General features: G+C 59.9%; 1 protein-coding gene across 10 annotated transcripts in view; it reads left to right on the plus strand.

The window, feature by feature from the left end:
* GSE1 (Gse1 coiled-coil protein) overlaps positions 1 to 25728 on the plus strand; it is a 500278-nt gene that overhangs the window by 442908 nt on the left and 31642 nt on the right. For 6 of the 10 annotated variants that reach the window (XM_055299775.2, XM_055299774.2, XM_055299778.2 and 3 more), the window contains one exon: positions 16589 to 16807. The exons of the other annotated variants lie outside the window; for them this stretch is intronic. In XM_055299775.2, the coding sequence (XP_055155750.1) occupies positions 16589 to 16807 (219 nt within the window). The remainder of the gene's footprint in view (positions 1 to 16588; positions 16808 to 25728) is intronic. 10 annotated transcript variants of the gene reach the window in all.

A 25728-nucleotide genomic window follows, 5' to 3' on the forward strand; every position in this document is an offset into this window, starting at 1 on the left:
AACCTGATGCCTCCCTCGCATCCATACTCCCATGCCCACCCCGTGTCTGGAATCAGAAGTTCAGAGGGGAAGTGAGAGCTGCCCCCAGGAGGCTGGGGCGGAGTCCAGGCCTGGAGGAAGGAGCTGTAGATGAGGGCAGGGCTGGTACTGGAGAGGGCCTCTGGTTTACCCTCACCTGCACCTAAAATCATCTGTGGAAAGAAGGGGTTGGGCTGCACTTGAGGCTTTTGTGGGTCCTTGTGACTTGGGGGTTTCTAGGGAGGCAGGTGGAGGAAGTAGGGAGCCTCCAGCCCGGAGGTCTCTCCTGGCTTTACTTTTGAACCAACTGGGGAGCTTTAAAAGCTCCCAGTGCCCAGGGCATACTGCTAAGCAGTTCAGGCCAAATCTCAGAGGGATGAAGCCTGGGTATCCGTGTGTCAACTCCCTGGTGACTGCCATGTGCAGCCCAAGCTGAGACCCTGGCTCTGCTTTCTTCCAGAGCAGCTTCCTAGTCACGTGGGGGCCAGGGTGGGAGTTTTTCAATGCTTGGCCCACCTACTCCAGAAGGGCCTTCTGCTGGGGGGAGCAGTGTGAGTAGGAATTCTTTTCCCTGGGAAGATGGGCTGATGCAGTTTCAGGAGACTTGGGGTCTCTCTTCCCACTTGGGAAGCCAGAGACCGCCTTGCTTGCCCCGGAATTGAATGGAGAACCCCGGTGACTCAGAAATGAACATCTGCCCTCTACGCCACCTCCCTCGCAGGACGGGGCACCTGTCACCTGGCTGCTCTCTTGGGCCTTGTGTTAACCCCAGGCAGAATCCTAAAGGTCATTCTTGCCTGGCCCAGGTGTGCTTTGATCCCTTCTAAAGGGGCTTGCAAATGCAGAGTGCCATTGGCAGGGGTGGATTCGTGTTCGCCTGCATCTCTAGCCAGGCCTTCCAATTCTGGAACCGGTTCCTCCAGCTGGAGGACTTGACGTGTCTGAGGAGGTGTGTGTTACAGTGGCTTTGGGATCGCTGGACTGAGGTGGCGTGAGGGGGGTGCGTGCTAATGGTGACATAGACCCTCCCACTTTAATCATCACGTCCTCACCCCCACCCCAGTGTTCTCATCTGTAAGATGAGGATGCAGAGGCCCTCTGGCAGTTGAGGGTGAGGATGAGATGCTGTAATGCCCGCCACATGCCCCTGACGGGTAAATGACAGATGCGGGTGAGGGTTGAGAAGGCGTGGAGCATGGGGTGAGCCCCTGGCGAGTGTCAGCTGTTACTGTGTTGATCGGTGCATCTGACTGCTCATATCTGCCTCTTGCTTAGCTTGTGTGACCTCAGGCACTTGTGTTTTGGGCCTCAGTCTTCTAATCTGTGGAATAGGAATGACAATGTCACCTGTATCCTGAGGCTGTTGAGGGTTAAAGGCTTTATTACGAAGTGCCCAGTACAGCACCTGACACAGGCTCTGCAAAGCCTTGCGGCTACTCCTGTTGCTGTTGTTGTTGTTGTTTTAATTACAGACAGGGTCTTGCTCTGCTGCCTAGGCTGGGGCGCAGTGGTATGATCACAGCTCACTACAGCCTCAGACTCCTGGGCTCAAGTGATCCTGCTGCCGCAGCCTCCTGAGAAGTTGGAACCACAGCTGCATGCCACCACACCTGGCTAATTTAAAAAAATTTTTTTGTGGAGCCAGGGTCTCTCACTATGTTACCCAGGGTGGTTTCAAACACCTGATCTTGGGTGATCCTTCCGTCTCAGCCTCCCAAAGCGCTGGAGTTACAGGCATGAGCCACTGTGTCCAGCTTGGCTTTAATTTTATAAAGCCCCAAGGCTCTGTTCCCTGACGCTCAACTCATTCCCTTGCAGTGTTGGGGGTGGCCCCCTTTCCCACCAAGAGTGGGGTTGCTTTTTGTGCCCTAAGGCTCAAGGCACCACAGCAGACCCTGGCGACCCCTCTGCTGGACTTTAGCAACCAGAGATTCTTTTTGGGAGCTTCAACGCTCCCTCGGGCTCACATGCACACCACTGCCCCCTTGGTGATTGGCACTCTGGGCCCAGGTGGCGGGAGGTGCTTTAACAAACTGTCCCTCCCCCAGCCTTGCCCTTCCTGCGGTTGGATGGATGGTGGGTCTGTGGCCGCAGGCAGCAATGAAGGGTATCGATCGCCCAGCTTTTGGCTGAGCAGTATTGATGTTGGACAGGTTAAGCCGTCCCGAAGGAAAATCTATGTCAAGCTAAGCACAAGACAGCTCGCGAGTCGGGGCTGGGGGAGCAGGGCGCAGCCTTAGGGGCCTCTTCTAGGCTGACCCTGAGGCTTCTATCTTCTGGGTTGGGGGGCAAAGCCCGGGGGTGCCAAGCGACGCCCCACAGCCCCAGGGGGGCCTGGAGGGACGGCAGGCGCCCTTAAGTTGTGTGATCTGTGGGCAGATGGTGTGCCGGCCAGGTCTCGATCCCACCTAAGGAGTTGTCTCTGGGATTTAGTAACCAGCTGGGAAAGACTATATTTCTGTATCGAGAGGTGCTGCGACTGCCCTGGCCTATGAGGGTCACGCCGTGGGCTGTGCGCCAGGCATGGTGGGGCGATGTTCTCACTCCAGCGCGCTCCTCCTCCCCAGGGAGGGACTGACTTGCTAGGTAGGGATTATCCCCATTTAGCCATCCACCGGGGAAGAAAGGGGCCCCAGGGATCCATATCCTGCCTGTAGTCACACAGCTGGTAATTGGTAGAGAAGCAGAAACCCACACCGTGATTTTCCCACTCCAGCCTCCTCACCCAACTCCCACCTGCTCTCCCTTAGAGCCTGGAGGGAGGTCACCGGCTGCTTCCGAAGGCCCTGTTTAACCTGGGCTTCTTATGGGGTGCAGTGGCTGAAGCCTGTAATCCCAGCACTCTGGGAGGCTGAGGCAGGTGGATTGCTTGAGCTCTGCAGTTTAAGACCCTCTCTCTACAAAAAAAATTAAATTAAAAAAACTAGCCAGGCATAGTGGGATGCGCCTGTGGTCCCAGCTACTCAGGAGGCTGGGCAGGGAGGATCACTTGAGCCCCGGAGCTCAAGGCTGCCTGCAATGAGCTGTGATTGCACCACTGCACCACTGCCTGGGTGATAGAGCAAGACTCTTGTCTCAACAAAAAAAAACAAAATTAAACTGAGCTTCTTCACCCAGTCTTGGGATGTGAGTGGATTCTTCCAACTGAATTCCCAGTGTACATTTATCTTTGAGTGTATTTTTGTAATGTTTTTGCATTTGACATGTGGTATTTTTTCCATTCACTTAAATATACGAGGATCCACTAGACAGCCGATGCTATACTGGGTGTTGAAGACACAAAGTGGAATGCGGTTCAAGCAAAAATTCTCAGCCAGATGGGAGCATTGGAGAGACTTCCGCCTCCCAGAGGCTGCCGATCCACGCGGTCGTCTCCGCCGCCTGTCAGGAGGGTGCGGTTAGTCACCCCGTAACAGATAAGAAAACAGGGTTTCGGAATCAGCCCTTGTGGAATGCCTGGGCTGGCGCCCCACTCAGCCCTGCATCTCTGAGCTGTTGAGGAGCCCGTTTAGAGGGTCTCGGCCTTGGGTCTTTGCATTGTTCTCAGCCCTGCATCTCTGAGCTGTTGGGGAACCCGTTTAGATGGTCTCAGCCCTGGATCTCTGCCGTGTGGGGGAACCCATTTAGATGGTCTCGGCCCTGGGTCTCTGCTGTGTGGGGGAACCCGTTTAGATGGTCTCAGCCCTGGGTCTCTGCTCTGTTGGGGAACCCGCTTAGATCTTCTCCTGAAAAAGGTTTGTGGCCTCCCCTGTGCCTTGGGTTTGCAGGGGAGTGGAGGTGTGCACTGAGATCGTATCTGTTTTAAATCAAGCCGATGTCCTGGCCTCCTTTTTTGAATACAATCTTACCGTTTTACAACTTGTTGTTTCCACCCAAATGTACATCTTATAAGACTTTACAGGACTAAGGAAGTTAATCCATCCTTAGCAGGGATGCCAGAGCCCTGGAGCCTGTCACCTGGGCACAGGGAGGACATTTTAACTAAGCAGCCGGTTTCCAGGTTGAGACTGGTTGGGATCCTGCGGAGTGACCCTGAATCCACTAACAGCAGGACTGTGTCTGCTTGGATGCTGGAGCTGGGGTTTCTCCAGCCACGGCTGGCAGAGTGGACTGTGGGGTTTTGTGTCATGGTGTCTCTTATCCACTGGAGAGACTGTTGTGTTCTTTCTGCCAGATTACCCTTGAAGAAGCAGGGGAGGGGGAGGGCGCTCCTGCCCACCTCTGCTTACCAGCCCACCTCGGGCTCATTCTTCCCACCCCATACCCCCCATGCAGCCTTCAGGACAGGAGACATAGCCTGGACTACTTGTCATGGTGCAGCAAGAACTTTGTTACCAGTCCTGGTGGGCAGAGACTGGCAACTCCCAACAGCCAGGTCTGGACCTGACTGGGAAACTTATAAGTTCCTCACTGGGGTTCTGGAGGGGTGTGCGTATGTGCATGTTGAGAATTACAGAATCATTGAGACTTAAGCAGTCAGCCATTCAGCAGTTGACAGGATTATTGTGGCCAGAAAGGTGACCAGTTTGTCCTGTTTGGTGGCTGGGTTGGATAAGGGAGTCCAGGACTCCTGGCACGTGACTGTTCTGGGAGGTGTTCCTGGGCAGCCCCATTGCAAAGTCCGTCTTGGCTGCAGGGTGGTCGGTTTTTTCCAGTGAGGCATTTAGTGATGTCTGGGCACAGCACATGGGGCTTTGAAGGTGGGAGATGAGTCTGGATGAGGAAACACCATTAGAACGTGGTTGGTTGTGGGCCCTTTGTTTTCACGCTGTATTTCCTCTGTCCAGGCAGGTCATATTGGGGAGGGTGTTCATACTTGTGGGTTGCTACTTAGGGAACCCTGTGCTGTAGGAGTTTGTGGCCTGGGTTCACGGATGCTACACGTCTTCAAACACATGCTCCCACGGGGTTTGCAGATAGGCTCTGAGAACTTGGTAAAACTGTATATAACGTGCAGTAGGTGTATTTTCCTGGGGAGAGGGTCTGGTCCGCCACTTTGAACCATCTTGAGAGAGGAGCTTTTTGCAAAGGCAGATGTAACTGTTTTATGACTTGAGGGGCAAGTCCTGGCTTGGTGAGTTTGCTTTGATTCAGGGGAGACCTACCCTGGGGTTGACACAGGCCAGAATTGTGGCATTCATAGGCGTCCCCTGAAGCTGAGCCTGGGAAGGGGTTGACCTCTTGCTGTTATACCCTGATGGAGTTGCTTTGTTGATGACATCTGAGTGGAGTGTCTGTGCTGAGGGTCACAGCTGCAGCTCCTGCAGGGCTGTTAGTTGCTCAGACCTGCATGTACTTTCAGAACTGGGAAGACCTGGTGTTGAAGCTCGCCGGCCTGAGACCATAGGGAGGGGAGGGGTGCAGACTCTGGCAACCTGGAGACTGGAGACTTAGGGACAAACTAAGGGAGAAGTGCCACTCATGGGCCTGTGGGGTTCTTTTTGTTTGTTTGTTTGTTTGTTTGTTTGAGACGGAGTCTCACTGTTGCCCAGGCTGGAATGCAGTGGCACGATCTCTGCTCACTGCAGACTCCGCCCCCCGGGTTCACGCCATTCTCCTGCCTCAGCCTCCGGAGTAGCTGGGACTACAGGCGCCCGCCACCTCACCCGGCTAATTTTTTGTATTTTTAGTAGAGACAGGGTTTCACCGTGTTAGCAAAGATGGTCTCGATCTCCTGACCTCGTGATCCGCCCGCCTCGGCCTCCCAAAGTGCTGGGATTACAGGCGTGAGCAACCGTGCCCGGCCGGGGCTGTGGTTTTATGGCTTTGACTTTTCAAGAGAAACTGGGCACCTTCATGTTGCCTTGAAGCCTCCTGTTTTAAAATATTGCCCATTGAGTCTCATTTAAACAACACAGCATGATTTCAGGTCAAATAAGAACAGGTTGAAGAGTAAAAGGCTGGTCCCTTGTCCATGGTTTTTTTTTTTTTTTTTTTTGAGACAGGGTCTCACGCTGTCACCCACACTGCAGTGCAGTGGCACAGTCACAACTCACGGCAGCCTCAACCTCCTGGGCTCAAGCGATCCACCACGTCGGCCTCCCAAAGTGGTGGGATTACAGGCGTGAGCCACTGTTCACTGATCCTCTTGTCCAATCATTTCCACCCTCTCTCCATGATACTGACAGGGAAACTGAGGCTGAGGCCATGCGGTGCCCTGGAAGTCCGCCCTGAGCTGTTGGGCGTGAGTCAGCCTGGGCCCACCCCTGTTGCCCCTGGTTTTCCAGCTCGGGACCAAGCCCTTTCTGCTCAGCCCGCATAGTGTGTTCCCTTGAGGCTCCACGGCTTTCAGCCTTCAGCGGAGGTTGAGGCTGGCTGAGTGGGATGTGAGGACCCCGGTGCCTGCAGGCAGGCACACAGCTCCTTCTGACTTAAAGGCGCCCATTTCTGCTGGTGTGGGCGTCCACCCTGTTGGAGGGAAGGGACGTTTTCCATTCGTCACCATCTCCCTGCCTCTGAAGCTGGAGACCCTGGACCCCTCTTCCAAGGCCACGTGGCCTTTTCTGCCCCTGCGCCACCTCCCCTGCTGCCCAGGCCACTCCTGGCCCCTGTATGATTGCTCCTTTGAGCACCTGTTGACATGCAGTTCCTGTACGGCCTGGTCCCTGTTCTTGGCTGGAGACCAAGGGCCCTGTGGGCAGATGTCGGCACTCACTCGGTACAGAAGGGACAGGCACTCATAGGAGACGTCCCTGGATCCTCCGTCCCTCCCACTTACCTGAGGGAGCTTGTTAAACACTCAGCCTCGTCCACACTGGGGAGAGGAGAGGGGCCTGCGTTTCGTGAGTCCTGGTGAGGAAGTGTCTCAGCATCCTCCTCCTGCTGGCCCCTGCCGCCCGGCCCCCACCCGCGGTCCCACGGAAACTTGGAGACCTCAGTGTCCGCCCTGGGGTGGGGGAGCCAGGTTTGGTTTCCCTCCTGGGCACCTCTTGCCTGCCTGGACACCTTGCACCCCATCCGTTCCCCTGCCCAGGGCCTCTGGAGGGAAGAAGGGCTCCCGCAGGAGCGGGTGCGATGGAAGGCAGCCTGGTCAGCTCCGGTGCCGTGCGCTATACAGGGCACCCGGGGGCAGTTCTGGGCTCCAGCACAGGTGTCCTTTGGCCGAGAGGTGTGGGAAAGTGGGGCTGGGGGAGGCCCCCAGAGCCTTCCTGTTCCCAGCTGTGTAGATCCCGTCTGTAAAACGGGTATAGCACACGGGTGGGCACCCAAACAGCCGCCACAGGGTGAGAGCTGCCGCAGGGAGGGGACCCCAAGTGACACCAGCCATTTCCAGTCCCTTCTCACATTAACGAGAAGCAGCCGGCACCATGGCCAGGACAGCTGGGTTTCCTTCCAGCTCCTGAGCCTCCATGTATGACCTGGCTCGAGGGTGTGAATCTCCAGCCTCTGTTCACCCTCTGTAGGCTGGGAGTGAGCATCCCACTGTGTGGAATAAACAGGTGGAGAGAGGTGCCTGGGCACTGCCAGGACCACTGCCTCCAGGAAGCAGCCCATAAGGAGAATGTGACAAGGGATTCCAGGGACCACCGAGGGCACAGGCTGGCAGAGGGGCTGGGAATCGACTGGCGTGGGTGAGCCCCTGACTCCGTCTCAGCTGAGCTGTGTGGCCCCAGCGGCCTGTGTCACTTTGCTGTTTGCAGCTTTGCTTTCTGGGGTCTGCTTCCATGAAGGGAAATAAGGGTACAGGTAGCCGGCGCCCTGTAAAAGTTGCCCTCTGGTACCCTGATCGCCGTTGGTTCTGGGCACCATCTCCCAGAGCTACAGCTCTGGACACCGACCCCAGCCTTGACTCAGGCCCCGCCCTCCCCCTTGGTCTGTCGTGCCCCTTTAGGAGGCCGCCTCCCCGCTGAGGCCAGGCTGCTGCCCGCATCTGCCAGTCCCGCCCTTCCCGCCACCCTCCTCTCCAGCCCTTCATCTGCCCGGCCTGCTTCTCCACACACGCAGCAGCCGCTTAGGATAATCGCGTCAAATGTTGCTGCCATCTGTTGCCTGACTTCCCGTCCCTCGCCTTCATCCGGGAACCTCCGGGACCAGTCTGTGTCCATGAACCTCAGTCGCAGGACTGTCAGCTCCTAGGAGGCTGCTGTGCGTGGGCCCCCAGGATGCAACGTCAGCATCCAGCGCCTTCTGTGCAGAGAGCCCCTCTGCCGTCCTCAAAACTGTAGTGTGGCGTCCAACCTGGGAAGCCCCTCCGGGTGACCTGGCCCCCCCGTTGACACCCCTGGGTTTCACCTGGTCCCTTGCACTGTCCAATGCCATCGTGTGGACACCTCCCGAGAGCTCTGCACCCCGTGTTCTTCTGCAGAACACGGCCCCCTTTGTGTTCCCAGCATGGCATTGAGCAAGACAAGGCTGGGGAGAAACCGGGGTGGCTAGCCCCCTCCCCATTACCCCCATTCACAGCAGGACTGCAGCTTCGAGGGTGTCGTGGGGCTCGGGCAGAATATGGGGTTCAGGGTGGCTGCTGGGGGCCCTAGGCATTGCTTGGGAGATGGCTCATTGCGGGTGGCTCTGCGTGGTTGACTGGGGGGCAGCGTCTGGGGGCTCCTGCCTCGGCTCTGAGCATGGCAGAGGACAGGTGTACACGGGCCAGGCACTGTGTTGCTTTTGCCTCCTAGGGTAGGACTCCTGTGGCTGCACAGGTTGCCCCTGCCCACCTGCTTGTGTTTTCCCAGCCCTTCTTGTTCCAGGTCAGGATCCCGGCCACCTGCAAGGGCTGTCCCTTGCCCTAGCCTTGAGTGATGGCCCTGACCGGTTTCTGGGGCATAGACCTTGGGAAGGAAGTCCAGTATGGGGACCCAGGGCAGCCTGGCGGTGGCGGTGGGGGGGGGGGGGGAGGGGGTTAGTTGAAAAAAAAAAATTAAGGCACAAGCAGGCTGCCCCCATGCATCTGGAGCAAGAAGACCTCTCCCCAGGGTCTCCCGGCCCCTCTCTTGCCTCCACCCCCAAGAAAAATTGCTTTGTGCAAGTGAGCTTGGAACGTGTGGAGGGCAGATATGATAATGAATTTATTATGAAGCCACCCAGCCTCCTGGGATCACGTGGTGCCTGTGCAGCCTCAGCCGCCAGGGTCTGTAGTAAGGTGACCCGGCCTCGTTAGGGCCACAGAAGCTTCGCCCCCTTTGGGGGAGCAGGGATCGCGGGGGCGGGCACCAGTCCGCAAGCTGGGGGACGCTCTTTATTTGTTCACAAACATTTCTTTCTGCGGTAATGAAAAATTACCAAGAGGGGTGATTAGAGAATCCAGGTCCAGATTGTGCGTGCGGGGCCTGAAAGTGAAGGCCTGCTGGGCCCAGCCTCACGGGGTGTAATTACCCCACGGGGGGCTGTCAGGGGGAAGGGGCGGATTGGTGCTTGAACCGGGACCCAGCAGAAAATTCATCTCAGCTATTAGCTTGTAATTACAGAGCACGGAGGGAGCAGGCCTGAGGTCTGGTGCCCGGGAAGAGCCGGGATGAAAGGAAGCAGTAATTATGGGATCCGCAGGAGGCCGGGAGGGCGGCTGGCACGCTGATTAATAAGCCCCTCCACCCTCGTGGGGAGGGGGAGCGAGGAATGGGACACCATATTTAATGGAGTAGAGAGGCCTCCCCCCTCGTTTAAATCCTGCTGTTGGAGCATTTGGACAGCAGGCAAGCCGGTTTGGGGTCTGTTCTGAAGAACCAAGGATGAGGTGGGTTCTGGAAAATAGCAGCTCCCTGGGCCAGCCAGCCTTGCCCCTCTCTACTGGGACTTTGCTTCCTTTTCTTCTTGCTTTTTTTTTTTTTAAGCATTGTGCTGCTTCTGACCATATTAGAAACCTAGCCAGAGAATAGGAGAAAGTATTGATTCAAGAAGCAGTGCTTTGTTGGGGGGGCCTCGCCCCAGGGTGGTGGTCTCTGCTTACCCAGACCTTTCCTGTCTGTGAAATGGTGGGACCTGAGAGTTTTGCGGTGCTGTGGGCAGCTGCTTCATTCTCCTTTTCCTGCCCTCTGGCTCCTGGCAGAAGCCTCTAGGTTCTCACCTCTGCCAGGCATACTGTCTAGACCAGGTGGGTTCTTTCTGGAAGGATCCAGGGAGCAGACAGTTGAGGCTCACGTGAAGAAGGGGTATGTCCCCTGGCCCCTCAGTTTTAGGGTGCCCAGGGCCGAGGGGCCTTCAGGTGTCTGGCTGTGGCAGCTTTTTTTTCCTGGGGGTGGGGGTGAAGGTAGCAGCTGACAGTGGCAGGAAACGTTGTCTAGAGCAGCACGTGATGTAAATAAGAGGGTGGGGGCTTCACAGACCTGGTCCACCTAGACCTCTGGCTCGTTTTCGCCTGCTGAGCTGCACATGTCAAGAGAGCTTGTACCGTGCGGAGACAGCCCCCGGCCCCCCGGCCCTCATCCATCACAGGCCTTCACACGGTGGAGCTTATTCCCAGCTGTTAGGATAATGAATTTACATGAGCTGATAATGTAGACAAGAATTCAGTCAATGTCCAGGAGCGTAGAAGTTAATAAATACCTCTCTAATGAGGGCAGCAGGGGGGTGTGCTCTCCCAGGGCCTCCCTCTCCCTGCTACCCCTGGGTCCCCCACGGACACCTTGGCACCTGCCCTGACATCAGCCAGAGAACACCTGCATGGGAGGAGGCCCGCATCTGCCTCCCTGGGGAGGGCTGGGGGCTTTGTGCTGAGGCCTCGGGGGCAGCAGCCTTGAAGTGATCCCACCAAGCCTGTGATGGAGGGGCAGGAGGCAGGTGCGCCCTGGAGGCTGTGTCCATTCGCAGCAGGCCCAGGGGGGCCCCTCCAAGGATCTCTGGGTTCCCCGGCGCTTGGCCTCCTGTCCTGGCCTCAAGGGAGCTGCGCCCGGCTGCTGCGGCCCGCGGCCCCCGCCCCGCCCGCCCAGTGCACACATACTGAGGAGCAGCACTAATTTTAGATTCCCCCTAATGAAGCCGCTCATTTGGAATTCTATTTTAAGTGACCTGACATCAGCAGAGCCGCTTCCCAGGCTCACAGCTCCTCAGGAGCCTGCAGCTGACACCAGGGCAGGGATGCTGCCTGCAGGGGACCCCCAGGGACCCAGGGAGACTGTACCTGGGGCTGGAGGGGGCCCATGGGGCCTGGGGAGCAGGTATTGGGCTTTGTCAGAGGCTGGGGTAGGGAGGTTGCTGTCAGGATGCTAGTGGGCTGGTGATAGTGACATTGCAGTAGCCTCAGGCCCAGGCATGGAGGGAGCGGGCAGAGGGCCTGGCCTCCCTGGTCACCAGGGAACGGCTGGGGGGCTGTGGGTGAGGGCTCAGGTTCAGACTCCTGCAGGGACACCCCAGTTCCCTCCACCTCTGCCCTGGGGCTGGACGGCCCCACGCTTTTGTTGGCGGTGGTGGCTTTGTGCCGTCGAGCCGCCATCCCTTTGAATGGCCGCCTTTTAAAAGCCTGGTTCACTGCAGAAGAATTAGAACATACAGAGAGAGAAAAAGGATGAAAGTGCAAGACATAGCTCCTCTCGTTGCCATCTGAAGACACTGCCAGTAGTCTCAAGGTGTGTGCGCCATTTGGGGTCCGGTCTGGGACTCGCGCCATGGCCTCTGTGTACCACTGATAGGGTTTGGATGTGTGTCCCCTCCAAATCTCATGTGGAAATGTGACCTCCAGTGTTGGAGGTGGGGCCTGGTGGCAGTGATTGGATCATGGGGGTGGATCTCTCGTGAAGGGGTTATCACTGTCACCTTAGTGATGAGCACGCTCTCGCAAGATCTGGGTGTTTAAAAGTCTGGGACCTCCCCACTCTTGCTCCGTCTCTCGCCACTGAACGTGTCGGCTTCTCTCGCCTTCCGCCATGATTAGAAGCCTCCTGAGGCCTCCCGAGAAGCAGATGCCAGCAGCATGCTTCCTGTACACCCCACAGAGTCAGGAGCCAAAATAAGCCTCTTTATGAATTACGCAGCCTCGGGTATTTCTTTATAGCAACACAGACAGCCTAGTTCAGCCACCAAGCCCGTGCCTGTGGCTGGTGGTCACAGCACGTCTGCCTGGGTGGCCGGCCAGCCTCATGAAGGCCACGGGAGAGAGAATTGGCGTCTGCTCCCAGACCTCCAGGGCGGGTCACCTGGAGGTGAAACAACCATACAGTGCCCCACGTCCCCCTTCTTTTGTGGTACCATGTGGTGCGGGTTACAGGGCACAGTCAGCCACCCGGCCTGCACCGGAGATCGGCCCCTCCTGCAGCCCTGGAGCAGGTCGAGTTGGGCCCTGGCCAGCGTGTCACATGGGCACTGTGCTGAGGTCATCTTAGCCCTGGTCTGCACTGGCCCTGGGATCCAAGCCTCCCTTCGCCTATCTGGGCAATAGGCCCAGTCACAGCTTTCTCATAGGGCGGCCAAGATGTAGGGTGGCTGGCTCTCTTGAGGAATGTGGGAAAGGGGGATGGGGGATGCTGATGGTCTCTGGCATCGAAGGGACATGTTTTGGAGACTGTGGGTGAAGATGCAGAGTCTCTGTGTGCAGGTAGTTTCACTTCTTGGCTTTCTGATAGATTGAAGGGGCGGCCTGGATTAATAGAGGGTGTAGCGATGCTGATGGTATCATTTGTCTAGCGTTGTGTAACCAACTGTCCGCAGCTCAGTGGCTTAAACACAAAACCTTTATTATCTCAGTTTCTGTGGGCCAGGGGTTGGAGGATGGCTTAGCTGGGTGGTTCTGGCTCAGGGTCTGTGTTGAGCCTATTTGAGATGTTGGCTGGGGCTGCGGTCTTATCAGAAGGCTGGCCTGGGGCTGGAGGATTCATTGCCAAGGTGGCTTGTCACATGGCTGTTGGCTGGAGGCCTTGGTTCCTTGAAATGTGGGTTTCTCCATGACCCGCTTGAGCATCCTGCTGACCCCCCTCCACTGGAGTGACCCAAGAGGGCCAGGAAGGAGGTGATCTTACCTTGGCGGCCGCAGACTGCTGCTTCTATTATACTCTGTTCATCAGAAGTGAGTTGCTCAGTCTGGCACACCCTTGGGGAAGGGAATCAGTCTCTACCTCTTGAAAGGATGATTGATGAAGACTTTGTAGACATTCTTTTTATTTTTTGAGAGATAGGGTTCTGTTACCCAGGCTAGAGTATAGCAGTGTGATCATAGCTCACTGTAGCTCCAACTCCTGGGCGCAAATGGTCCTCCCAAACAGCGGGGATTACAGGTATGCACCTGTAGTTTCAGGGTGATTTATAGAGACAAGGTCTCTCTATGTTGCCCAGGCTGGTTTTGAACTCTTGGCCTCACGCAGTCCTCCCACCTCACCCTCCTACTTATCTGGGATTCCAGGTGTGCCCACCATGCCCGGGATGAATGTTTTTAACCATTACAGTTCAATCTATCTTAGCTGTGTGTGGTGCCACACATGTGACCATTCACGCATTCTGATGAGGTGCCATGGTTGGGCCATGTACTGGGCAGGTGCTGGTAATGAGCAGTGGGGGCCCAGGAAGCCGGGTTGAAGTCCTGGACATGCTGCTCAACGGAGAGACGTTGCGACCAAGCTTAGGTCCTCTCCTGGCCTCAGTTTCCCCATCTACACGCTAGGCCTCTTAGGCTTGGGTGATGGCTGTGAGGGGTGGGACATAGGCTGGGTGGTGGGTGAAGGTCAGCTGCTGTGGCCTCTCCTGGGCTCATTGTGAGGCTGTCTTGAGAGGTGTCCGACTGGTCTGTGTGACTTCTGAGAGCTGCTGCAGTATCCCCTGGGGGGGTGGTCTTTGCGTTCACTGGGGCCCTGCTCCTGTCTTCCTGCTCCTGTCTCCTAGCGCCACCCTCCTGAGTGCCTCGTTGGGACCATGAGGACCTGGTTCACTGATGTCCGCGTGGGTCCCCGTGAGGGTGGGGCACTTCGTCTTTCTAGACATTCCCTCCTAAAAACCCCGCAGCCTACTCAGTGTGGTGCTGAGGGTGCTTCGGTGACAGGACCTGGAGGTCCTCTGGACTGCTCTTGGCAGCCCCTTTGTGGGCCACATCCTCCAGTGTCCCCTGCAGGCACCAGGACAAGAGCTCTGGTCTCCCCCATCCCCCAGTGTCCTGTGGGTCACCTTTCCGCAGCCACCGGTCTTTTGGGGTCACGCGGTGGTCCTCTGCCGAAGGTGTGTGGGCTCGTGGGCCCAGGGCAGGGGGCTCGTGGGCAGGGTGCCTACCAGTTTGACACCATGTGCCCTCCCCATTGTGGCTCCGTTGGGGTGGGCATCGCAGACCCAGAGCATGGATCCCATTTGCTGAGACACCTGCGTGGCTTTGGCTGGACCCCCTGCCTGCTGGGACTGGCATCTGTCCTCGCTGCCTGGCATGCTGTCTCATAATGGCCCTGGGGCGCCCCATAGGCTCTGAAGCCCCTCGTGTCAGTTCCCCCATTATGCTCCGGGGAGTGACCTCATGCGGTCGGCTTTGCTGTGCTCTTACCCCGTTTGGTAGGTGAAGAAACCGAGGTCCTGACAGGCAAAGTAACTTGCCCCAAGGTTGTTCAGCCAGAAGCGGCAGAACCTGGTATAAGCCACAGGCGCCTTTTCCTTGCCCCCACTGGACCCGCTTCGCCTCTGTGCACAGGGAGAGGCGCCGATGGCAGCCCGGTGCGGGGGACAGGCAGAGGCCAGGCCAGCTTTGGGGGCAGCGCAGCCGGCGGTGCGGAGCAGAGAGCAGCTGGCAGGGTTCAGGCTGGCCGAGGAAGGGCCCTCGTTGGCAGCCCGCATTTTCTGGAAGTCAGGCTGGCGGGCAGAGGCCCCCGCCCTCCCGTGTGTTTGGATGTCTGTGCCAGGTTGAAGCAGCCTTCGAAAGGCAGTGTGGGGGTGCAGGTCCCCCTCCACCTCCAGCCCCTCCAGAAAGAGCCAAGGGAAGACAGGCTAGGTGGGGCCCGCTGCTGCAGGGCCGGCCACGGCGCCACGTGCCTGTCGCCTGCCATGGGCATGGGGCTCCTAATTGGGGGTCCTTTGTTCCCAAGGTGTGAGCTCTCACTGGGGAGAACAAACAATGCCCCCCGAACTCACTCCCGCCTCACTGTTCTCTCATTTGCAGCCCCCCTCGCAGGCAGTGCCCTCGGCCCTTCCCTCAGTGCCCCCAAAGAGTTATTTTCTCCCTACATCCCCTTTGTCAGGAGAGGGAGGACTTGGCTCCCTGAATACATGGCCAGGACTCATGGCCTTTGGGGGCAAGTTCTGGGGATAGCAGGTGGACGAAGGAGGTCTTGAGGGGGTCCTCTCCACGCTGCCTCCGAGCCTGCCCGCCCATGGGGACAGGTTCCAATTAGACTTGTCAATGTGACTTAGAATCTTGCGGAGGTGGGGTGGGCTCTGGAGGCCAGGGCAGCCTCTTCAGGGGAGGAACCTGGGGGCCCCCTTGCCCTCACGCCATAGGAAGTGCACAGTCCGCCCCTCTTGTGTGTTGGCCCCTGGATCTCTGTGACACCAGCCCCACCGTGTGTGGCCCCAGCGCCACCCCACCCTGGCCCCCGAGATGCATCCACAGGGAGGAAGCCGGTACCCTGTCTGTCGGTGCTGTAGGGATGGGGGCGTCTCTGGGTGGGGAGGGATGTTGGTGGAAACATTTTGACCAGGTTGGGCTTCTATTGATTGGACACACGGGGTGGAAGGACTGAGGGCTTGTTTGGAGGTGGCCATGTCCTTTCCCCAGTGGTTCTGATGTCACCAGATGGCTGCACCTGGGCTCAGACGTCCTGGTGCCGCCGCTGCTGCTGCTGCTGCTGCGGCTACCAGCACTGGCTGGGAGGGCCAGGTCAGCTGTTGCTGGGCCAGGTCGGCCTGAACTTGGCCCTGGGAGGAAAGAGAGGGTTCTGAGCTGCACTGCGGTTTGGATTTGCGGTTTTCTGTTTTTAGCATCTCCGGGCAGACTGTGCCCAGTAAGGGGCCACAGTGGGGTCTGCGGTGCGGCCGTGTTCTTCCCCACCGCTCCCCGTCAGCCTGCGTATGTGGCCCCATCTCTGGGACCCCTCTCAGACAGAGACGCACAGGGTCCCTGAGTGGCGGGGAGGCCGGAGGTCTGCCCTGAGTGCCCGTGTGGACTGGGCCGAGCTGGGGCCTTAGTTTCCTTTTCTGTAACATGGGGCAGAACTCCCACCAGTCTCCTGAGGGCATTGCAGTGCGTGCCTGGCATCGTGTGCTTGTCGCATCGGTGGCCACAGCAGTTGTCTTGGTTCCCATCGTCCCTGGGCCTCTCCGCCAGCGTGTTTCTATCTCGAGGATGCGGGCCGAACGCCTCCTCACCTTGGGCCTCAGTCTCCTTCCGCACGCCCTTTGATTGTCAGGGGCCTGTTGGGTGATGCGTGGGATCCCTCACGGCCCGCCCAGCCCGGACTGCTCTGGAGAGGTAGAGGGACAGTGCTGGCCCAAGCCGTTCAGCATCTGGGGTCCTGGGGGCCCCTTGGGTCTGTGCCGGGTTCCAGCTGGGCTCTGGGGATGGGGTCTGTTCTCTCTGCAGCGCTGGCTCTGTCCTGTTCTTGCCTGTTGTGCTGGTGCCCCCGGGGCTGCCCCCGCTCCCTGCCTGCTGCTGCTGACGCCGGCCCTGCCGACCCTGCTCTGGTGCTGGGCACTCCTGCTCTCTGGGTGACCTCTGGTTCTTCTTTTCCTGTTTCAGGCATGAGCCATGAGCCCAAGTCCCCTTCGCTAGGGATGCTTTCCACCGCGACCAGGACCACCGCCACCGTCAACCCCCTCACCCCCTCGCCGCTCAATGGCGCCCTGGTGCCCAGCGGCAGCCCCGCCACCAGCAGCGCGCTGTCGGCCCAGGCCGCGCCATCCTCCAGCTTTGCTGCCGCGCTGCGCAAGCTCGCCAAACAGGCGGAGGAGCCCAGAGGTAAGGGGGCCCGCCAGGCTGCGCGTCGGGGGAGCAGCGGCTCCCGAGGCCGGGACTCAGCCTCCCGCCTGCGGTGTGCACGCTCACGGCAGGTCTCGTTTTTCCCACGCCGTGTGCTCTGTGTGGAGCAGGCAGTGCTGTCTGAGCTGCAGACCCTGGGCGCGCCCACCCCAGCACCTCCGCTTTGCCTCTGTGCTTCTGTCTCTCCTGCCTCTGTCCTTCCTTGGGCCCCGGAGCCACTGCAGGGGTGTCTGGCCGTAGCGAGGTGCTCCTGCCAGCTCTGTGACTTGGTTGGGAGGAGGGTGGGTGCCCTGGACCAGGGGAGCCCCAAGAGGCTGCAGAGGGAGAGCTGGGCCCTAGTGCTCCCGAGTGGCTCTTTGCCCAGGTTTTGACACCCGCTCCAGAAGTGGCAGAGAACATGGTGTCCCTGGAAACATACTGGTCTGGAGCAGGAGTCTCTGGCACAGCTGAGCCCACCGCTGCTCAACTCCCTGAGGCAGAGACTGTGGGGGGCATAGACAAGCGGCCCCCGGGGGTCTGGAGCCTTGGCTTCTGGTGTCACGTGGGCAGGACCTGCTGTGTGACCTTGGGCACGTGCTGACCCTCTGAGCCTCACTTTTCCTGTCTGTGCAGTGAGGCTCTAAAGAGGCCCCTTTTGACTCTGGCTTTGGGGTACTTTTTGGCGCCTGCGATGACCATTGGCTGGGGCTGCTGCTGGCACAGATGGGGAGGGGCAGTGGGCGGCTGGAGCTGCTGGGGGCCTTGGCCCTGTGGATTCTGGCCTCGGACACCCTCTGGACTCGGTGCTCACGGGCGGGGGACTGAGGAAACAGGGACCCCAGTGGCATCTGCTTCATTCACCTCCAAGGCCCACGGGTTAGGATCCGGGTTCCAGGGCCCTCCGGGGTGGCCACAGAGCAACAGGTGCAGGAGCTGTGTCCGTCTCCACGTTACCCGGGTTCCAGCTTGGCAGAGGGGACGCCTGCCCTGACCAGGGCGGGCTGGGGGTCTTCTCATTTCTGAATGTGTCCTTCCTGGGTCCTTTCTGCTACTGCTCATTGGAAAGTGGGGGAGTGCGAGAGGACACACCTGACATTGATGGATGGGGGGGCACTGGTCCAGGAGGGTGGCCCATGGGGGGGTGTGGTTTCTGTACCACCAGGGGGCAGCCCCTCCCCTCCTGGCTCTTCCTGGCAAACCAGGCACAGGCGGGACCACCAGAAAACCCTCCACACCCTTGGCATGGGACTCCCTGGCCACGCCTGAGTGGGCCAGGTTACATGGGCCCCACCTGTGTCAAGAGGCCGGGCAACTGCAGACAGATGGCTCAGGGGGAAGCAGACTGCCTTCCTGGTGGGCCCCAAGGCATCCTGGACTCTCTGGGGCAGTGAACAAGGCAGCTGGGGACAGACCTTGGGAGGAAGCTGAGCTTGGAGTCGAGACTCGGACTCTCCTGAGAGGGGCGGAGAGAAGCCAGGGCAGAGCTGGCCCAGCTCCTCCTGCTGCAGTTGTCTTTTTTCTCAGTGTTTAGGGGTAGGAGAACGAGGGCTGGTGAGGGATTTCCGAGGCCACAGGCGACACGTGGCTTGCGCTGGTTCTGCCTGGGCTGGGTTATCCCTGCATCCTGCCTTCATCCAGCAGCTGTGTCTGCTTCGGGGCCTCTGGGCTCCACCCCTGGGTAACGCTGCAGGGGACGTGGTCAGGAAAGGGCAGGTTTTCCTCCTCGCCAAGGAAGGTGTTAGAGAGGTGTTCAGAGTCGCCTTCCCTCCTTGGGCCCAGCAGGGGCCGTGGGCGTCACAGCAGGAGCCTGCCTCACAGGGCCGTCGCTTCTTCTCCGCTGCCCCAGGCTGGCCCCAGCACTTGGCTTGGTGGCTCGGCCAGTGGGCAGCCTGAGTGCCAGAGGCCGCTGGTCCCCACTGGCCAGGATCAAAGTGTGCCACTGGGCGCCCATGGTGGGAGGCCAGACACCATGGCCTCGGGGCCCTGCTGCCTCCCAGCTGCAACCTGGGCACTGGGAAGGGTCCCCCATGGTGGATGCCCCCCAGGAAAGGTACCCCCGGGGTGGATGCCTGGGAACTGAATGGCAGAGGGTCGGGAGAGCGGGCGAGCAGTGCCACTGCCTGAGCCATATGCCCATCGGTTCACTCACCCGAGTCACCCCCTATTGAGCTGGGAACGCCAAGGTTTGTGGGGCTCGGAGTCTGCGGACTTGGAGCAGTGTTTGGGTCCTGGGATGCCCTCAGCCGGGCCTGGGCCCTTGTCACCCCCACCCCTGTTTTGATGAGTCTCCATCTGGTCACCCCCGATCAGGCCTTGGTCTGGATGAGGAGGGACTGGGTGATTCGTTCTCGTGACCTCAGCCACTCAGTGCACCTGGTCCCCATTCTCATGGAGTCACCCGGACCCTGACCTCACCTTCCCTGTCCGTGGAACTGGCCGGCAGCCCTCCCAGGCCCCTCGGGCAGCTGAGAAGGCCAAGGTTCAGGGAGGTCAAGTAGCAAGACGGCAGCCGCAGCGGGTGGGGTCGTGTCCGTGTCCTGCTGCTGCCTGGCCTTCCCGGGGGAGCTGGGAGAGCCGCCGTTAGGACAGTTCTGAGCTGGTGGTCCCGGTGGTACTTGCTGGAAAGGAAGCCCCCCTCACCCCTAGCACCACTGCCAGTGGATCAGGGAGCTGGCGTTGGGCGCACAAAAGGGTCTATGCCTGGCCGTCAGCGCACTGACCGTGCCTCCCTGCGGGTTGTGGAATCCGGGCTGAGAGTGGGGACACGTGGACCCCCCAGCTCCCCGGTGCTACCCCCCCAGCTCCCTGGTGCTACCTCCCCACCTGCGCCAGAGGGCAGCAGGGGGAACCTTTGGCGGACTTGGCAGTGGGAAGGGTCTGGATTTCTTATTTAAAATTTTTTTAGTTATAATTCACATGCCATAAAATTCACCCTGTGGGAGTGCGTGATTTGGTGATTTTCCTACACGGTTGTGTGACCATCTGATTCTAGAACATTTGGGTCACCCCTAAGAGAACCTCTGTTGCATTCGCCATAAGCCCCCACGCCCTCCCGCAGCCCCCGGCGGCCGCTGTCTGCTTTCTGCCTCTGTCTGCTTTCTGCCTCTGTAGACGTGCCTGTGGGCATTTCATACACATGGGTTGGCGCAGTGTGTGTCTGGACCCTGAGTGTGACAGCTCCTGGTCCTCGTGGGCCGTCTGAGGTGTGACAGCCCTTCCTGCCTCTCGTGGCTGGATGACCTGGGTCGGGGGAGCTGAGCCGGGCCACGAACGTGCAGCTGCCTTTCTGCTCCATCCTGGAGGTGGACCAGCAAGGGCGTCCTCACCTTCATCGCGGCAGTGGCTGTGCCCCCTTCATCGCGGCAGTGGCTATGTATCGAGTCCCCCCTTGATCGCGGCAGTGGCTGTGTATCGAGTGTCTGCTGTGCCCCTGGCAGGCTCGCTGTGCTTCTCACGCAGGCTTCGCCTCTGGTGGATGAGAACTGAGCCTGCGGCTTGCCTGGGTCCCACGTCGTCAGTGGCATGGGGAATTCCAACCCCCAGCTCGTGCCTGAGACTCCATAGCCCCCTGCCCCGCAGGTGTAGCCTCCTCCCCGCAGAAAGGGAGACTGGGCCTCTGTGAAAGCCACACCTGCCGGGGAGCGGGGTCCCTCTGGTGCCTACCAGGTGCCCAAGAGAGCACCAAGCCCTGGCAGGCTAGCGGCTGAGCTGGCCAGCTCACAGCTCACAGGCCCGCAGCCAGGGCTGCCTTCTGGCGGTGGCACGTCCTGGGCAGGGGGCAGGGATGGAAGCAGGGCAGCTCCCAGAGCTGCAGGGGGAGGTGGCAGGAGAGGTGGCAGAGCTGGGGCACCCAGGGAGCAGCAGAGGCTGTGCTGCCCCACGCGGCCCCTCCTCGGGGGGTGCCCTGAGCCCTGGCTGCCTGCGGCAGCCTTCTCACTCACCCTGACCCTCCTCTCCATTGCGCACCTGACGACTTCTGGAAGTGGCTCTCATTTTTCGCCATCTGACTGCAATTGCTTCCGCGTCTCTCCTCTCATTATGTCTCAAGCGTGTAGTTTAAAAATTCAATTCAGACGAAGCTGTGGCATGCGCTGCCCCAGGAGAAAGGCTGGGAAGAAGAGGAAGAGGAGGCCCTCGCTGGGATTTATTTTTCTGGAGGCGCTGAGACGTCTTCTCATCTTCAAAGCTCAGTCACCTGCCCACCAGCGCGGGGCCAGACACCCATCCCCAGGGCCAGCCTGACCCTTTCACCTACTCACTCCCGAGGCTGGGGCGCCTTGGGCGAGGGCGGACGCTTGGGAATCGCCGATCCACGCCCCGGCACCTTCCTTCCTTGCTGTGTGATCCGGGCAGGCCGCTTCGCCTCTCTGAGCTTCTGCTTTTTCTTGGGTGAGGAGCAGTTCTCCGCCTCATGAATTGTGGGGACTCGGTGAGGACGTGCCACAGCCGGGCATGGTGGCATGAGCATCAGTGCAGCAGGCCTCCACCCTGGCTCCCACCCCCGCCTCCCCTTCCTTGCCCCTCACCCTAATGCTGCCTCCTTTCACCTTCCCCGTTCTTGCCACCCCCACCTGCTACGTGCATCCCCCACCCCTCCACCCACTGCCACCCCTTCTCCCGACTCCCCGTCCTACCCCTGTGACCCCCATCATCTGCCCCGCGAGGGCGTGTGCTTCCCCAGTGGGGTTGGAAGGTATGGGTCCGCCACGGCTTCCCCACGTCAGTGGCTCTGGGCCGGGAGCCTGCAGTGGCTTCCTCTTGTCCCAGTGGTGCAGGGTGCAGGCAGGGCCAGGTGGCTGCCTGTTTGTGTTGACTTTCTGGGAGAAATGGGGCTTGCAGTGCCCAGGCCCCATGCAGAACATTCTAGAAGGAGCCTTAGGCTGCAGGTTTGGGCGTGATCCCGAGTTGATCCTGGATTGCACCCCCAGCGCCTTCCCAGTGACCAGCCCAGGCTGCAGTCTGAGCCCAGGCGTCCCTGACCCTGTTCTGCCCTGGTGGCTGTTGGTCTCTTTGTTCCTCCCACATTGTTCCAGCCACCAAAGGGATGTCCCCGGGGCCACCCAGCCCTCCCTCCGTCTCAGCTGGGCCAGCTCCTGCCGTAGCCCAGACTCCTCGAGTGGCACCAGGTTCTTGTGTACAAGTAGGGACCTGTCCCTTCCTTGGAGTGACGGCCTGGCCACCGTCTCCCTCCCTGCCTCTCCTACCAGGACCTCTTGTGCACAGAGACCCAACCCACCCCCATAGGCATATGAAACCTCAGCCTAGGAGTCCCGAGACTGGGGGGTGGGTCCCAGCCCTATGTCCCACCTCCTGCCCAGGACAGATTTTGACTCGCCTCTGAGCCTCCTGGGCCCGAGGCCTAGCCTGCCTTGCGGGTGTGTCGGGATCCCCACATCATCCCTTGTCCTTGGAGGTGCTTGTTGACTGACTGAATAAGTGGTGTTTGCCCCGAGGGTGCCCCAGGAACCCCTGTGCCTGGAGCCAGGCCTTGTGCTTCAAGCTCCCCAGCTCCACACCGCGAAGGCAGCCCTGAACCAGACTGGGGTCTGACAGCTGTCGGGCCTGCCCTGGAGCTGTCCAGGCCAGGGGCTGCCCAGTGTCTCTGGCCCCTGCAGAAGGCAGGCCGTGGAGCCTCCACTGCCGCCCCCACTGCTGTGTGACGAAGCCAGGGCTGCTGCCAGGCGCCCTCGCAAGCTGTGTGGCATCTGCTTGCCGTGTGCAGCAGGCAGCAGCCTCCCGCAGGGACGCAGCGCCCGTTTGCCAAGGCGGCGGGGGGCGGAGGTGCGGGGAGCCTCCCGTGTCCTCAGCTGCTCCAGGAGGCACAGGCAGCACCTGGGACCACACATCCCCTCCCTGGGAAACAGTTGGGGGCAATTGCGCTGTGGGCCTTTGCTCTGCGAGGCCGGCCCTCTGGGAACGGGGTGGCCCCAGAGCCTTCCCAGGTGGGCTGGGAGAGCCGCCGTCTAGAGGACAGTTGTAGCAGGTGCTCCTGGCTGGAGAGGAAGTGCCGCCTCACCCAGCACCGCCCATGGTGCAGGGAGCTGGGTTGGGTGCACAAGAGTCTGAGCCCGTTCCCACCCCACCTCCTTGTCACCAGCTCCGTGGCCGGGACTCATGGCTTCCGTGCCCACACTTTGCTCCCTTAACACTGGCCGGGGGGCTCGTGGTACCTGCCCTGGAAGCTGCCAGAGGTCTCTCCAAGCAGGTGTTGGCCGCTGTGTAACCTGTGGCAGGAGTGGCGCAGGCACCCACAGCCCGGCTTGGGCCACAGGGACGGGGCCGATGGGTGGTGGCGGTGGGGCTGGAACTCCTCTCTTGTCATCGAGGCCTGCAGGGCCCTGTGCCGCCTTCCCCTGGTGATGTCTGCTGGCTGCCTGCCTCGTCTTGTCGCTGGCTTTGCAGGCAAGAAGGGAGGTAGATCCGGTTACTGTTCGGTCCCTGGTGCCACCTGAAACCAAGATCCCGCCTGAGTGAGCAGGGACCACGGAGCCTTCCTCGTGAGTTGCCGTGGGAATGATTCCACCGTGGAGTGGGCCTGGGCGGGGGAGAGGCTCCCCCTTTCTGCCGCTGCCTCGGAAATCTGCCTCTCAAAGAAAACAGCAAAACAAACAAGGAGGAAGGATCCCGCCTGGCAGGCTCGCCTCGCGTGGGTGTCAGTCTGCGGCGGCGGCGGCTCTGCAGGCGTCTGTAGCCCGTCTGTCTCCAGCGCAGGTGTGAGCGCCGCGGGTGTCCTCATGGTGCCTGTCTGTTCTCCTGGCCCGGGGGGCAGGGGGCTGGTGGTCAGGGGAAGCCAGAGCTGGAGGGGAGCAAGGCCCACGGAGAGAACCCCACCACCTGTCCCGACCCCTTGTCCGCATAGCACAGTGGGGAGCCCTGGGCAGGGTGGAAGAGCCCAGTACTTGGCGTGTCAGCCGATGGGGGGCCTGTCCTGGAATAATGGAGGCAAGGCCTCCCCTAGCCACTTGGATATAAGGGTGATTTTTTTCCGGTTTCCCCTGATGCATCCTCTGCCTCCCCGCAGCCCCTGTGCCCCTTTCTTCTTCCTCACCCTAATGTCCCACCTCCCTTAGGGTACCTGTCTCAGCTCCTTTGGCCCCACGCGGACTCTGCCAGCTCCTTTGGCCCCACGCGGACTCTCCCAGCTCCATCCGGCTCCCAGGGTCCAGCATCTAAGCTCACGGTGTTCAGCAAATAATCGGCGCCGGCAAAACGCATTTCAAGCTAGAAACCCACACCTCCCATAGAAACCCACACCTCCCATAGAAACCCACACCTGCCATTGTCAGTTTGGGTTTGATGACTGTGGCACGTGATGGTAGGGTGCGCATGTGAGCCCGCCACTGGCCCACGCCCCCCCCCCCCGTCCTTTGCAGCTGTGAGGTGGGGCCTTGTGAGTGGACGTACAGCGCAGGTCGGGAGAGCCCCGTCCTGGGAGCCTCGTAGGGCAGCTGCTGCTACTTCATCTCCCGCTTCTCCCTGGAATGCAGGGGGTCATGGCGTGACTTCAGCCCTGCGCTGTGGTGTGCCTGCTGTCCCATGTACCAGGGCTGCGGTAACTCCAGAAGGTTTCCCAGCCTGTTCTTGTCACCTGTGCGACGGGGACTTCACCTCCCAGACCCGCACGATTCCCACTGGGCGGGGGGCTGACTGGCTTTTTCCTTTGGGGTCTGCTGTTCCCGTTCCACTGGGCGGATTTCAAGGAAAGCAGCTGGGGTGACTCAGCTCTTGCCCCACTTGCCCACTCACTGGCTGGCGGCTTCCTTTGGCTCCCATGGGCCTCCTGGGTCAAGGGGCTGGACCTCCTCTGGCCGGGCTGCTTTCCACGTCCATGTCGCCACAAGTCCGCCCAGGGCTGGGTTCCCAGGTTTTCGATGGAAACAGGTCGGTAGGCGACGGTAGAGAGTGGAGGAGCAGCCTGGGCAGACACAGCTTGTATGGACCTGCCCCGCCCTGCCTCCAGGTGTTCCAGCCCCCACCGGCCGAGAGCCCAGCTGGCATCGCCGTTGGCGTGTCTGCTCCAGAGTCATGGCACGTGGCACAACGGGGCTCCTGCTGAGTGGACTCTGCCCAGAGCTTTTCAAGGTTGAGCTGGGAGCTGAGCGTGATGCTGCATGTCTATAGTCCCAGCTACTCGGAGGCTGAGGTGGGAGGATCACTTGAGCCCTGGAGGTTGAGGCTGCAGTGAGTCATGATTGCACCACTGCACTCCAGCCTGGGCGACAGAGAGAGACCCTGTCTCTAAAAATATTTTTTAATTAAAAAGAAAATTTTAAACACTGATTTGGGGACAGAACAGATGACAGGAAGAGCCCCCAGGTTAGCAGACACACAGGGTCCCCTAGGTTCTCACCCTGGTCGGCACCTGCCCCTGCCTGGTTGAAAGTAGGGGGCAAAGTGCAACTGGGGACCCTCCTTCCAAGGGGCTGAGACAGGGGTCTGTCGCTCGCCCATCTGGTCAAGCTGCCCCTCACCTGTGTCTGCATCGGCAGCATGGGCTTGGCATGGGCTGTGGACACCGGAGCCGTCCCCTGGGGCTTTGGCCCTGCTGAGCTCTGGGCATACTCCTGGCAATGGCATCTCACAAAGACGTTCCAAGGACCCTCTCTAGGGAAGCACGTCCGATGGTCACCGTTCTGTTCTCTCCGCCGTTCCCCTGAGTAGCTGCAGCGGGGCCGGGCTCTGGGGTGGGTCAGGACCATGCAGAACAGCGGCTGGGGAATGCCTGTGCCGAGTTCGACCGGGGAGTCTTTACCTCTCAGAGTGGCCTGCCCTCCCCTTTCCTTCCATGCTCGCTGCTGGCCTGGCCAGGGCCTGTGGCTTTGGGGCCTGACCACGGTGAGGCCACACCCGCCTTGGTCTATAGTGCGCTGGAGAGTGGTCCTGTGGCCTGGCCCCCAAGTGCCTCTTAAAGACCGATGACT

The sequence above is a fragment of the Symphalangus syndactylus genome, chromosome 11 (assembly GCF_028878055.3).
Source record: "Symphalangus syndactylus isolate Jambi chromosome 11, NHGRI_mSymSyn1-v2.1_pri, whole genome shotgun sequence".
Taxonomy (NCBI): Eukaryota; Metazoa; Chordata; class Mammalia; order Primates; family Hylobatidae; genus Symphalangus; species Symphalangus syndactylus.